The following is a 13,248-nucleotide window of genomic DNA, read 5'->3' as shown; positions in this document are numbered from 1 at the left end:
AGCATTTTCACAATAAAAAAAAAATTTTAAGTACCTCACATGGAGCCTATTAAACAAAAAATCACTTGAACTCACTAACTCTATGTTGAAAATGAAGTATACAACTTGTGGGTGGGGACAGGAGGGGAAAACTGAGAATGAAAAAAGGAAGGGAAGACATTGTCCAAAAAGAATGTACTCATTACCAGACTTATGAAACTGTAATCCCTCTAGATAACACCTTTATAATAACAAAAAATGGGGGGGGAGTGACAAGAGAGAAGATAGAAAATAATTACTTGAAAGCGTCAGTGTTTTTCTTTAAATGTCAAGCTTTTTTTTTCTTTTTTCCCCTTTACAGCACTGTACAATAATACATTTTATTACTTTCTAAGCCAGGAGAATGTGGCAAAAGTATGACATTCATTTGCTTTTAAAATATAATTTCATGAAATGAACACAATTTCCCTTGCTTAACTCTTGAAAACTCTAAACTTAAGATTAACAAAAAGTATTAATATTTTAAATCAAATGTGTTCTGCCTCAAAACTGAAATTCCACCTAATAATCATAGCTGAGTTGTCAAACTTTGTGCCAATGACAAATAGCAGCACATACCCTCCCCATTACATGAAGGATCAGGGTGGCAGCCAGAGGCCAGCCACAAGACTGAAACTAGAATGTTCTAGCACGCCTACAAATATATGACATCATCAGACAGCTACTTATAAAGCATTCTTATAATTACTAGAATAATGGAATATAATATAAATCTTCCTTCCCAACATATATGCTCAATAAATGCCTTCCATCTCTGTATATCTCAGAATTCTTCTTAATATGTGTACTTGAACATGTAAAAAAATGTATGTTACGATTTCTAATATCTATAATACTGATGCATAATTCCATTACTTAGTATTTATACTGACAGTTATTTTCAGAGAGCTAAGTATTAACTAAGCATTTCATCAACATATTTTCATGTAACCCTCACAAGTACTGAGTAGTTTAAACTCTATTTCAAAGACCAGTTAGACTCTGGCTTAGAGAATCAGTGTGTGAGCCACACAAGAATAAGACCTGAAGGATGATTTAAACTCACATTTTCATTACTCCAAAAACTAAACCTTTACAGCAACAAATCAACTGATTTCCTTCTTCAAAATTATCTTAAGAAGTTCAAGTCTTAGCAAGTCTAGAATAGTGAACATAGAGAAATGCTGCCCAGGAGTCTGAATATCTACTATTCATATTGAACTGTGCATTGAGTCTTAAAGAAGAAATGCCTTAAAGAAGACAGTTAAATGGCAATTATGGTGGCCCATGCTTAAAATTCCAGCTACTGGAGAAATAGATATTGGAAGGATTATCATTCAAGGTCAGCCTTAGACACAATTGCAAAACTGTACTTGAAAAATGGCTAAAGCAAAAAAAGAGCTAGAGGTGTCATTCAAGTGATAGAGATCTTGCTTAGCAAGTAAGAGGGACTGATTTCAAAGCAAATATGACAGGAAGGGAGGGAGGAAAGAAGGAAGGAAGAAAGGAAGGAAGGAAGGAAGGAAGGAAGGTAGACTTTGAACATCTATTAGGTGAGGTGAATGGACAAGAATAATGCCACATGTCCCTGTAAAATACCACAGTTCCACAAGCTCATCCCTCCCAGGCTGAGCGCTCCCCTGGGGAAAGTGTCCATGACAACGATGATCACATCCATGACTACTATTACCAGCCTTAGCAGTGAGAAAGACTACATAACTTCCCAGTGTCCATTATGTTCATTATGTCCCTCCTCCAAGACTCCATGTCAGTTCCCTGAAGTCATACCCTGAAAGCCAAGATTGAAGCAATCAAAATGAAATATTGGTACTATTCCTCATGGGGTATTAATTTATCTAACTTTCTTAATGAGGGCATGGTAGAAGCAAAGTGTTATGTAAGAGCAATGTTCAAAATAGTTGCAGGGTAACACTAAGACTAAAGTTCTACAAATAACTGAGCTGGAACATCAAAACACTTTCCTAAATGGGCCTTGGTAGAACTCTTGTGCAATATCATCTGGAAGGCTAGTAGTTGGCTAGGATTCTTCAGTTAAGGAGAATAGAATCCTGCTAATCTCATCCTTATTCCCAAAACCCATGCTCAATTTTCAGAGAAAGGCTAAGAAATCTAGCAGATGTTACACACCAAATTACACACACACACACACACACACACACACAAATGCATATGTTTAAGTACTATCATTCAGTAACTCAAAATGTGACTCTCCAGGGCCACATCATTGGAATGGCCCATAATCCTGTAATTGGTGTCCTTAGAAGAGGAAATGAGGAAATGGACACACGAAGATGGAAGACCATGTGAAAAGACTGAAGAAAAGAGCTATCATAAATCAAGGAGAGATGTGCTAAGAAGGAACTTATCATAGTCTCACTTTTATCCTTGACCTTGACCCTCCAAAATTTTGAGGAAACATTTTGTTGTTGCTATGGCTGAAGCCACTATATCTGGTACATTGTGTGTGACTGAAAAATGGTGATAGTCATTATTCTATTGAGTCATATGAAATGGCTAATATTTGATTGTCTTTGGTGCCTCCTAATGGCTATTTCATCGGGCACCAGTAGCTTGTGCCTATAATACTAGATCCTAAGAAGGGTGAAATCTGAGAATCCAAATTTGAAGCCAGCCTGGGCAGAAAATTCTGTGACTCCTATCTCCAATTAACCAGCAAAAGTGCTGGAATGAAGAGTGGATTAAGTGGTAGAACACCACTTATGAGTAAAAAAGCTGAGCAAGAATGCTAAGCCCCAAGTTCAAGCTCTGCTATCACTATACACACACACACACACACCACACGCGCGCGCGCACGCGCGCACACACACACACACACACACACACACATACACATTTTACATGGCTCAACCTAACACTAATATGGGTACAGTAACCCGTGAGCTTCTGAGCAATTGTTACAACACAAGGTCTGCCCACAGATGAGTGAATTTGAAAACAACATAAAATAACATACAGGGGATCATATTCTATATTAGAAATGGAGATTTGCTCCATATAACCCAAATATATATAGAGGACATCATGTTGAAGAGAATAAGCCAAGCACACAAGGCAAAGAGCACATGACCTCATGTATATGTGGACTCTCACAAAATTAACTTAATAGCGTAGTGAACACAATGGTAGAAGTTAAAATTGCCAGGGATAGAAGGGGTGGAATGTGATTGGGGGGCAGCTGATCAAAGATACAGAATTTCAGTTACTGAGGAATGATGAATCAAGAGATTCATCATATATTATAGTGACTATAGTTAATAACAATGTATTATAGTCTTGAAAAGTGTTCAGAAAATAGATTTTAAGTGTTCTCACTATGAAAATTATGTAAGACACATACAATTATGATTTTGTATCAAAATTATATAAGAGCAATTATGTAAGATAATACATATGATAATTCCATGTAACTATTTAATAACATACATTTTCAAAATGTTATATTGCACACGATAAACACACATAATCTTGTATTTGTCAACCGATTTTTTAAATACAATAATAAAAATATACATGTTTTAGAAGCAGGAACTTAGGGTTATAGGCCCTGTTTCTGTCACTAACTAGCAAATTATTTCCAAAGTCAGTCACTCAGCTACAAAACAAAAAGCTGAAAAACCTCTTCCATGGGATTAATGAATAAACAAATAAATAAGCAATATACACCTATCAGTCTAATGTATACTATCTATCCAAAGTTCATTGATACAATCTGCTGTTTACATTAATACTATCCATAACAAAATGCAGGAGGTAGATTTGAAAATATCTAAAATTCATTCCAACTTCCAATTAGTCAGTAGGAATAGAACAGTAGGAATTAGACAGTAGGAATATAACAGAGATGTTAACTACTAACCTTAGAATTCTGAGCTAGCAGAATGAGAAATAAATAAAATAAAACCATACTGTATCTCCTAAATTCCTTAACAAGTTAGCTAACAGAAACATTTAAAAAAACAACAACAACTATTCTACTTAAAATACAGTTCATCTTGAGGGTAAGTCAATGATTTTTTTCTTAACTTTTTAATTGCTAGACATTTTTTGAAAATCTTTTCACATTAAAATGAGAATAAGCCATAGCATGTGGCCTACACAGAGTGGAGTTTAATGTCCTTTTGTTCATGTTTCTGGCTCTTCATTATAGGAGGCTGATATTATATGGAGAGAACCAAAAGACAAAACAAAGAAAAAAATCCACTAATTCAGTGGGTAGTAGTTATCAAGTCTTTCAAATTTATTTTTCTATTTTGGAAAATGCAAAAGAAATCTAACTAAATCTATCAAAACTCCTTACTCTAAAACTCTGTGAATTGCTATCTCTTATAGATGAATAAAGAATGGTAGAGGAAAAACAAAGAGGGGGTAACAATGCTCCATAGGAAGTATACTCATTACCTTACTCATGTAACTGTAACCCCTCTGTATAGTATCTGTACAATTAAAAATACATATTAAAAATAAATTAAAATAGTTAAATGATTTCATCAAAGTAATGTGACTCATCTTGGCTGTCAGTAAACAGGAAGAAAACTGAACTAGTAAAGTGTTAGGAAGAAAAACAAAACAGGGGCTGGGAAGGTGGCTCAGTGGTAGAGCGCTTGCCTTGTATGCCTGAGGCCCTGGGTTCAATTCCTCAGCACCACATAAGCAGAGAAAAAAAAAAAACCGGAAGTGGTGCTGTGGCTCAAGTGGTAGAGCACTAGCCTTGAGCTGAAGAGCTGAGGGACAGTGGCCAGGCCCAGAGTTCATGCCCCACGACCGGACCCCCCCCCCCCAAAAAAAAGAAAAACAAAACAAAACAAAGTAACACTTTGCTAAGAATATCCCCAAATTAAAACCATAATACATGCCTACATAATTCTAGCTGCTGACTTTCATAGTCTGTGCAATAAAAGGAAAGAGTTAATAGTTAAATCCTTTCTGAAATTCACAGGAAGCATATATTCAAGATCAAAGCTTCCCAGGCTAGCTGAGAAACTAAAACTGACTTAAAATCATAGGTCCATTCATTTGAGACCAAATTCTGACCTTAAGCAGTTCACATGACATCAGACTTCTGTCTCTGTAAAATGTTATGGTAATAACGCCTACGACTCATGAGAGAATAACTAGAATTGGTTAATGGTTCTAAAGGATACTGATTAATGAGAGTCTTCATTACTATGTTTGACTTGGAAGTTAGAAGAACCTAACTGCTTACAACTTTCTTCCAAATAACAAGTATCAAAATAATAGTTTCCAAAGGAAAATGCAATCACACCAATGCAACAGATCTAATATAATCTGTGAGGAAAGGTTTTCAAGAAGAAGAAGGAGGGAGAAGGGAGAAAGAAGAGAAAGAAGAGGAGGAAAAGAGAAGAAGGAAGAGGAGGAAGGGAAAGGAGGAGGAGGACAAAGGAAACGGAGTAGGAGATGGAAGAAAAAGAAACAAAAGAAAAAGAACTCCCATCATGAGAAAAAAATAGGTTGAAATTTTAAATGTTAGACACAAACATTGGTTTGGGGAGGGAAAAAAAGGAATGAAATTAAGACATTGAATCAAGTACTCTTCTCACGTTAAAATGTTTCTGTTAAATATCGTCTTATTTAAATGTCAAAATATATCAAAATGAGCAATCATAAATATGAGGATTTCCTAGGCAGGATTTAGAATTACAGTGCCTAAACACTTCTCTTCTTTTTCAGTGCTAGAGACTGAACGGGGGTCTTATTCATGCCAGTCAAGATCCTCACCACCCAGCTATACTCCCAGCTCCCTGCTTCCTTTTTTTTTTTTTTTTGAAAAGCATGAAATTTCTCCGGGTTACTTAAAATACATTAATATTTTCCATTAAATTAACCATATTTTCCATTTCTAAAAAAAATCAAAACATTTAATACTAAGTAACAAAAGAAATCCTTTATTTAAAAGATTGTCATGGGAAGGTAGATGAAGTTATTGTGTAATTTGTTTGTATGAGTGTGAATTTTGACTTTCCCTCAGGACTTTGTTTATCCTCTTAGCCAGTTTTAAGGCTCCAAAATTCACAGCATGATATAAGTAAACATCTTTGAAATGTATAATCTGACTGGTACATTAACCCAGACATAAACCAACCATGACTGCACTACCTCCTGGTCTGTAAAAGCCCTGGAACAATCATCAGAAAAACTCCTGCAAAAACATATTCATCCTTTACTTAATATTCTGCCACTTCAGAGATTATTTTCCCTGAAAAATTGTAAGGTTTAACCCTTATTCTAGTATAAAAACAAGTAGAACAAAAAAATGGACATTCATTACAGTACTAAGTACTAATGTTCCCCTCAATTTTCTGCTAATAAAAGCTCAGAAGATGTGCAGAAGTCTGAGAGATTTTTATAATTTGTCAATTAGACCACACTTCTCATCCAATATCAGGGGGAAGAGGATAATTACCAATAGCCAGATGTGTTTTTGATTAGTTTATCTCATTTTCTAGTTGTCCTTTTTATGCAAAATAAGAAGTTCATATGGCCATTTAATATAAGATTTTCCCAATAATGTCCATATTTGAACAATCCAAACTGGAAATCACTAGGTAAACCTGGCCATTCACAATATGAAATATGTCTATGATTATTGTTATAATTTTTAAGCTTATCAACTTTAGTGTGTGTGTGTGTGTGTGTGTGTTGTACTGTGCTTTGAACTCAAGGCCTGGAGCATGCTACCGTGATGGTCTACCATTTGAGACACTCATCTAACCCTATTTTATTCAGCTGGTTAATTTGGAGATGGAATCTCATGAATTTATCTACCAAGGCTGGCCTCAAAACATATTTCTCCATATCTCAGCCTCCTGAGTAGGTAAGACTACCAGCATGAGCCACTAGTGCTTAGCTAGTTTTAATTGTGGTTTGTTGTTGTTGCTTGTTTGTTTTCTTACTACAATTGCCTAGAATGGCCTGAAACACTTGAGTTCAAGTGATCGTCCTGCTCCAGGCTCCAGTGTAGCTAGGTCTACAAAGGCACACTACCATACATAACTCCTAATTTAAAATTTAAAGTTGTTATTAGATGATCTTGAAACATGTTTAGAAAAATGGATATGTGGAACTACATTTTAACTTGTAAAGATACATCTAAACAGATTAGGTATTTCTGCTAAAATAAAATGTAATATGCATAAGCATTAAAATGCACATGGAATTTCAAATATTAGCATAAAATAATAATGTAAAAGACAGCCTTTTAAAAATAATGATTGCATGTCAAAATGATATTCAGATATATTAGCTTAAATCTTTTTTACTTAATACCTCTGGATTCTTTTTACTTTATGTTTTAGATTATTTTTTTTTGTTTTTTGTTTGTATTTAATTTTGGCGGTATGAGGATTAAAACTCAGAGCCTCATACTTGATGGGTTTGCCTGCTCAGCAGGTACTCTACATCTAAAGCCATGCCTCCTTCCTTGGTTATTTTGCAGATGGAGACTTGCAGACTATTTTGTCCAGTCTAGCTTCAAAGCTCAATGTTCCAGATCTTCCTTTGTAGCTGGGGTAATAGGCTACCACAGCCCAGTTCTGGCTTTATATTTTTGTATAGTAACCATGATAAAATAATAATAATAATAATAATGGTACTATAAGTATTGAGATAGGCCAATGAAATGGTTTGGCACAAACATGTTGTATGAGAGAAAAGCAGAGGGCAGAAAAACTATATTCAAATTCTAATTCTGATACTGACCATCCAAAGATACTTGAACAAATGTATATTATTTCTTGATATGTAAAATAGGGAGATGAGCACCAATAGGCACACCTGTAATCCTAGCTACTTGGGAGTATTAGAAGGCAATAGAGAGGAAAGCTGTTCAAAGTTTGAAGCTAGCATAGGCAAAAAAACAAATCTCAAAATCCAATTTCAAACAATGGCTGGGAGTAGTAAAAAACACTTGCCATACCAACATAAATAGGATGTGGACAACATAAAATAGGAAGATCACATTCCAGGCTGACCTGGGCAAAAAATAAGAATCAATTTCAAAAATAACCAGAATAAGATAGTATTAGAAGTATGGCTCAAATTAAGAGCTCATATCTAGCAAATACAAAACTCAGTTCAAACACTTGTGTCATGAACAGTAAAGAAGGGAGAATGGTTTTCTAGCTAAAATACTTGTAAAGTGTCTGGCATGTAATAGGTACAAATAATTGAATAAATCATTTTCCAAAGCAAATCACAAAGAATAGGCAATTAGTTAGAACTAACTTCTTCTCAATGACTGTCTTCCTGTAAATAAGATATAGTTTGTGAGCTGGGTGCTTCAAAGACAGCCTAGCCAAGAAAGACAGTGAGACAATTAACTCCACTTAATCAGCAAAAAGATAGAAGTAGAGCTGTGGCTCAAGTGGTAGAGTGCTAGCCTTGAGCAAAAGAGCTCAGGGGCATCACCCAAGCCCTGAGTTCAAGCCCCAGTAGGAGCACTAAAAAGAAAGATAGACTCTATGGACCCTTCTTGCCATAATTAAGGATAGGTTCTACAGATAAATAATAGCAACCTTTATATCCAATGGTCTTACCCAAAGTTTCCAAAAATGAATGTTTAAAAATGGTATAGACAGACTGACTTCAAAAACCATAATGGTTTCATGAACCCAAAACACACCTAAAAGATACTTCTAACTCATGTACTCTACAGGATTTTTACATGTCTGTAACTTGAAAAGCATTAGGAGTCCTTATTCTATGAAACCAAACCACAATCACTATAAGATTGGGGAAGGTAAGCCTAAAACAAATGACATTATTCCTACTGGCCTTCTTAAAACCAATAGGAAACCTGTGGAAAGCATTCTTTTATCATTACCCTAATATATAGATTGAAATATCTATGTCACACTTATTCATATGAACTAGAATATTCATGACATAATTCCTGGAAAGCAAGAAGTTTAGAATATCTTTTCAAGATAAAGTGAACAAGGAAAACCAGTCCTCTGAACAAGAAGACATCAAAAATATTGGATCCACCTCAGGCTCAATGGCTCAAGTGTGTCAATACTAGCTATTTGGGAGGCAGGGACTGGGGGAAGGAGATTTCAGGCTATAGCTTCAGCTGGCCTAGGCATAGAGTGAGATTCTACCTTACAAATAAACCAAGACAAAATAAGGTCTGGAGGTGTGGCTCAAATGTAGAGTGCCTGGTTAGCAAGCAATGTGGTATCATTGATGGTACCCACTATCATCAAAAACACTTCTGAATCCTGATTAGATAGCTTGCATGTCCATTCACTGTGATTGATCCTACATTATCCCAGTAAAAATAATATTCACTTGCCTTCCTCTTGGTCAATCTGCTTCTTTCCCATATGCCTGTGTAGGTACACACGTTTATTTGTGTAATCTTCATATTACCTAATTTGTCATCAAAATAAATGTGAAGCTGAATTCCTAAAGTCAAACTATCCAACTTCATAAAAAAAAAAAAAACTTGTTAGTTCCCATCATAATTTTCAGTAAATAAAGTAATAATCAGCTGGCTGCCTGTGCCTCATACCTGTAATCCTAGCTACTGAGGAGGCTGAGATCTGAGGATCAAGGTTCAAAGGCAGCTGAAACAGGAAAGACCATGAGACTCATCTCCAATTACCCACCAAAAAGCCAGAAGTGGAGCTGTGTCTCAAGTGGTATAGTGGTAGCCTTGAGCAAAAGAGCACAGTAACAGTGGCCAGCCCATGAGTTCAAGCCCCAGGACTGGCACAAAAAAAATTTATTTTACATTATATTGTGTGACAGAACTAAAATCCAATGTTAACAATGCCCACTTATAGCTTTCCATATTTTTGCAACAACTTTCTGTTTTGTAGTAATACAAACACCTCCTAATCCTGAACACACTTTGCCACTATAATTTCCGAGTTTTCTTAAGTTGTTCATCAATCTATGTAATAAATCAGATGTTATGCCGTAAGTCAAACAAATCCCACACCAAAAGTCTTTCAATTTATTAGTTCTCATTAAATGTGAATTTCTAGAAAACAGAATAAGAGTGCTTATGAGTTTATTAGGGAAATTTTTCTTAACTTGATTATCAAATTACAATTAACTTGTTGGTTTTGCCATTAGATTGTAGACAGCTTAAGATCAGGGGAAGATGTTACTCTGTATGCTTTGCATTGATAAATTGATTTATTCAAGTTTGTATTTTCAATATGCCAGGGACTTTACAACTATACCGTTCTAGCTTGGCATAGTTCACAATAGTCTGAGTAGCTGTGGGGAGGAGGAAGAAGGAAGGAAGGAAGGAAGGAAGGAAGGAAGGAAGGAAGGAAGGAAGGAAGGAAGGAAGGAAGGAAGGAAGGAAGGAAGGAAGGAAGGAAAGGAGGAAAAGAAGGAGGGAGGGAGGATGATGTCCTCAGAAAAACTGTCATGAGGTAAGGGTAAGAAGAGGACAGAAAGGAAGAAATAGAGAAAAGAGAAGTGACAACATGAAATATATCAGAGTGAAGTTTTGCATACTATCATTCTCATACCAGAACATTAGAAATAGAATTAGCCACTAATCTAGACAAGCAGCTGAGAATCACCCAAGATGAATAAGCCCAGGAGACAAGTACTTGTTGAGAACCAGAACAGTCAGTGAAAAAAGAACATAGCAGACATCATATGCAGAAGCTTGGGGGCATGCTGAAAAGCTTGGCAAGTGCTCGCTAAAAGCCTGTCATAGCTGGTTCTCCTAGTGAGGAAAACACTTCAGGGTATTCTGCACCTTTCAAAACTGGCAACATTTTTCAGGTAGTAATACCTTCATATGGCAGAGTCATTCATTTCATTTCACTCTTGCAGAAATTACCTTTGAGGGCAGAGATCTAAGGATTGAGGTTCAAATCTGGACCAGTGCAGGGAAGTCCCTGAGACTCTTACTTCAATGAACCAGCAAAATACCCCAAGTAAAACTGTGGCTCAAGTGGTAGAGAACCAGCCTTCAGAGAAAAAGCTAAGGGAGAGTACCCAGACCCTGACTTCAAGCCCCAGTAGTGGGACAGAGAGAGAAAGAGACAGAGACAGACAGGGAGAGAAAGAAACAGAGATAACCAGAAACACACAGAGACACAGTGAGAAATTATCTTTGGTTCTTAGAACCAAGGCAGGTGTAAAAATGATTAATCAATGGCCGGGCACCAGTGGCTCATGCCTGCAATCCTAACTACTAAGGAGGCTGAGATCTAAGGATCACGGTTCAAAGCCAGCCCAGACAAGGAAAGTCGATCTCCAATAAACCACTAGAAAATCGGAAGTGGCGCTGTGGCTCAAGTAGTAGAGCATTTGTCTTAAGCTGAAGAGCAGAGGGATAGCGCCCACGCCCAGAGTTAAAGCACTACGACCGACAAAATAAATAAATAAATAAATAAAAATAATAGTAATAACAATAAAGACAATTGATCCCTTTTGAGACCAACCAATGTTTTTTTTTTTTTTTTTTTTTTTTCTGTTGCATGGAATAACTGAGCAAGCCTATCCCATTCAACCCCTTCCACCAAATCACACCAGTTCCACTTACGCCCAGCATCTGGTGGAGGTAGTAATACTCTGGCCCTTGGTTGTACAGCAGGAAGGTTTTCCAGAAAAGCAGGACATTCAAGGACAGCCAAATGAGCTGAGCCAGACAAAAAGAGAGAGAAAATTAAATTTTAAAAAGAGAAATAATCACCTGATGGATAAAGCAAGTCAGCTTTTTTTGGACCTGGTACTTACAAAGCCATCTCAATTAGCAATTGCGAAATTGCCTTCTCAGGAGCCAGAAATCCCAAACCTGAGAGAGGACACCTGTCCCTGCCCTGCCCAGCTCCTCCACCTGAGAGGATGCCTTTGGGTGCAAACAGGTGTCCTCAGTAATGTGCAAGTGACTTCCTCAGTACAAAGCAGGTCTAGAGTGAAATTAGTGGCTTCACCTTTGTCCCAAGCAAATGGGGGAGAAGAGCAAAGCAAGCAAGCAACCTGGTCTGAAGCGTTAATAGGAAAATAGTTCTCCAAAGTGAGCTCCTCTCCCCTCCCTCCGCATCCGCTCTCCCATTCGAGTGTGGAGAGGTTCCCGTGCACCGAGGGGAAGGAGAAGAGGAAGTCTGGGAAGAGGAGGTCCACATAGATGGTCGCCTAGGATTTAACCGCATTCAAAGTTTTGTTAGTTGCAAAGTCTGGCATTCGAGACGCCCGGGCGTCCCACCCCGCGCGCGCTCGGAGGATGGATCGAAGCTCGGCGGGACAGGCACACGCCACCCTACCAGGCAGAGGTGCTTCACCCCCTCGTTGGCCAGCCAGCTCCTCCAGGACACGGCCATGTCGCCCGCCGCCGTGTGGCCCGCCCGCTGCCGCCCGCACTGTGTGCGCCGTCTGCGCCGCTGCGCCCCGGGCCGGCAGGGAGAGCGGTTCCAGCTCGCGGCCTGCGGGGGGTGGGGGGATGGGGGGGGGCCAGAGTCAGAGCCCGGGGCCGCGCCGAGGCGGGCGCCGGGCCAGCGCGCGGGGCCGGGCCGGCCGTCCGGGCGGGGTGTCCTCTCAGCTGCGCTCCAGGCAGCGCCCCGCGGCCCCAGCGCCTCCGCCCGCCCTGCCCCGCCCCGCCCCGCCGTTCCGGCCCCTTTGTCTGGCCAAGTCTGTTGTTGTGGCGGTGGCTACGGTTCGGGTGTCCGCGACCCTCCCCAGATCTCCAGCCCGGCCAGCCCAGCTCCAAAGATCGATCCTCCGGCCCGCGGAGACTCCCGGCACTGGCTCGCCTGCGCACACACCTAGGGCTTCTCAACTGCTCATTTTCCCCTAAAAAAAAAAAAAAAAGAAAGAAAGAAAAGAAAAAGAAAGAAAATGAAAATTCCACCTAAAGAGACTTGGTAAAGAAATGTGAGCCGGAAGTGGCCTTGTGTGTATTCGCGTCCCCCTCCTCCCACCCGTCATCAGCTGCTTGTCCCACCTCCAAACCAAGCCTCCCCACCCTCCCCTCCTTCTGAGCCCACCCCACTTGGGCCAGGTTCCCGATAGCCCAGAAGTCTGCAGATAAAAGATACTAGGACAAAGGGGGAATGGTTAAGCAGTTGAAGTCACTCTCAGGAATTTTAGGAAGGCTCAGATTTGCTCTAGGAACCTGACTCTTATTCTCTAGTCTCAGAGTTTATTTGGTTAAAGAGAAAAAGAAAAAAAAATCACTCAAATTGGTGGAGCAGCCCAGGA

The 13,248-nt window shown here is 38.8% G+C and overlaps 1 protein-coding gene across 2 annotated transcripts in view; it reads right to left on the bottom strand.

Annotated features, from left to right (window-relative positions):
• The window catches only part of Nox4 (NADPH oxidase 4), a 189,159-nt gene extending 176,733 nt beyond the window's left edge, over positions 1-12,426 (bottom strand). The window contains exons 1-2 of one of the 2 annotated variants that reach the window (XM_042688089.1): positions 12,315-12,426; positions 11,594-11,689 (exon numbers count right to left, since the gene is read on the bottom strand). Coding sequence is in view for 1 of the 2 variants with exons in the window: in XM_042688082.1 (XP_042544016.1) it covers positions 11,594-11,689; positions 12,315-12,371 (153 nt within the window). In the remaining variant the exon portion in view is untranslated. The remainder of the gene's footprint in view (positions 1-11,593; positions 11,690-12,314) is intronic. The other variant, XM_042688082.1, reaches the window with a different exon arrangement.
• Between the last annotated feature and the right edge of the window lie 822 nt (positions 12,427-13,248).

This window comes from Dipodomys spectabilis, unplaced genomic scaffold, assembly GCF_019054845.1.
Source record: "Dipodomys spectabilis isolate Male_0828 unplaced genomic scaffold, ASM1905484v1 ptg000003l, whole genome shotgun sequence".
Lineage (NCBI taxonomy): Eukaryota > Metazoa > Chordata > Mammalia > Rodentia > Heteromyidae > Dipodomys > Dipodomys spectabilis.
This window is presented reverse-complemented; position numbering and strand designations above follow the sequence as displayed.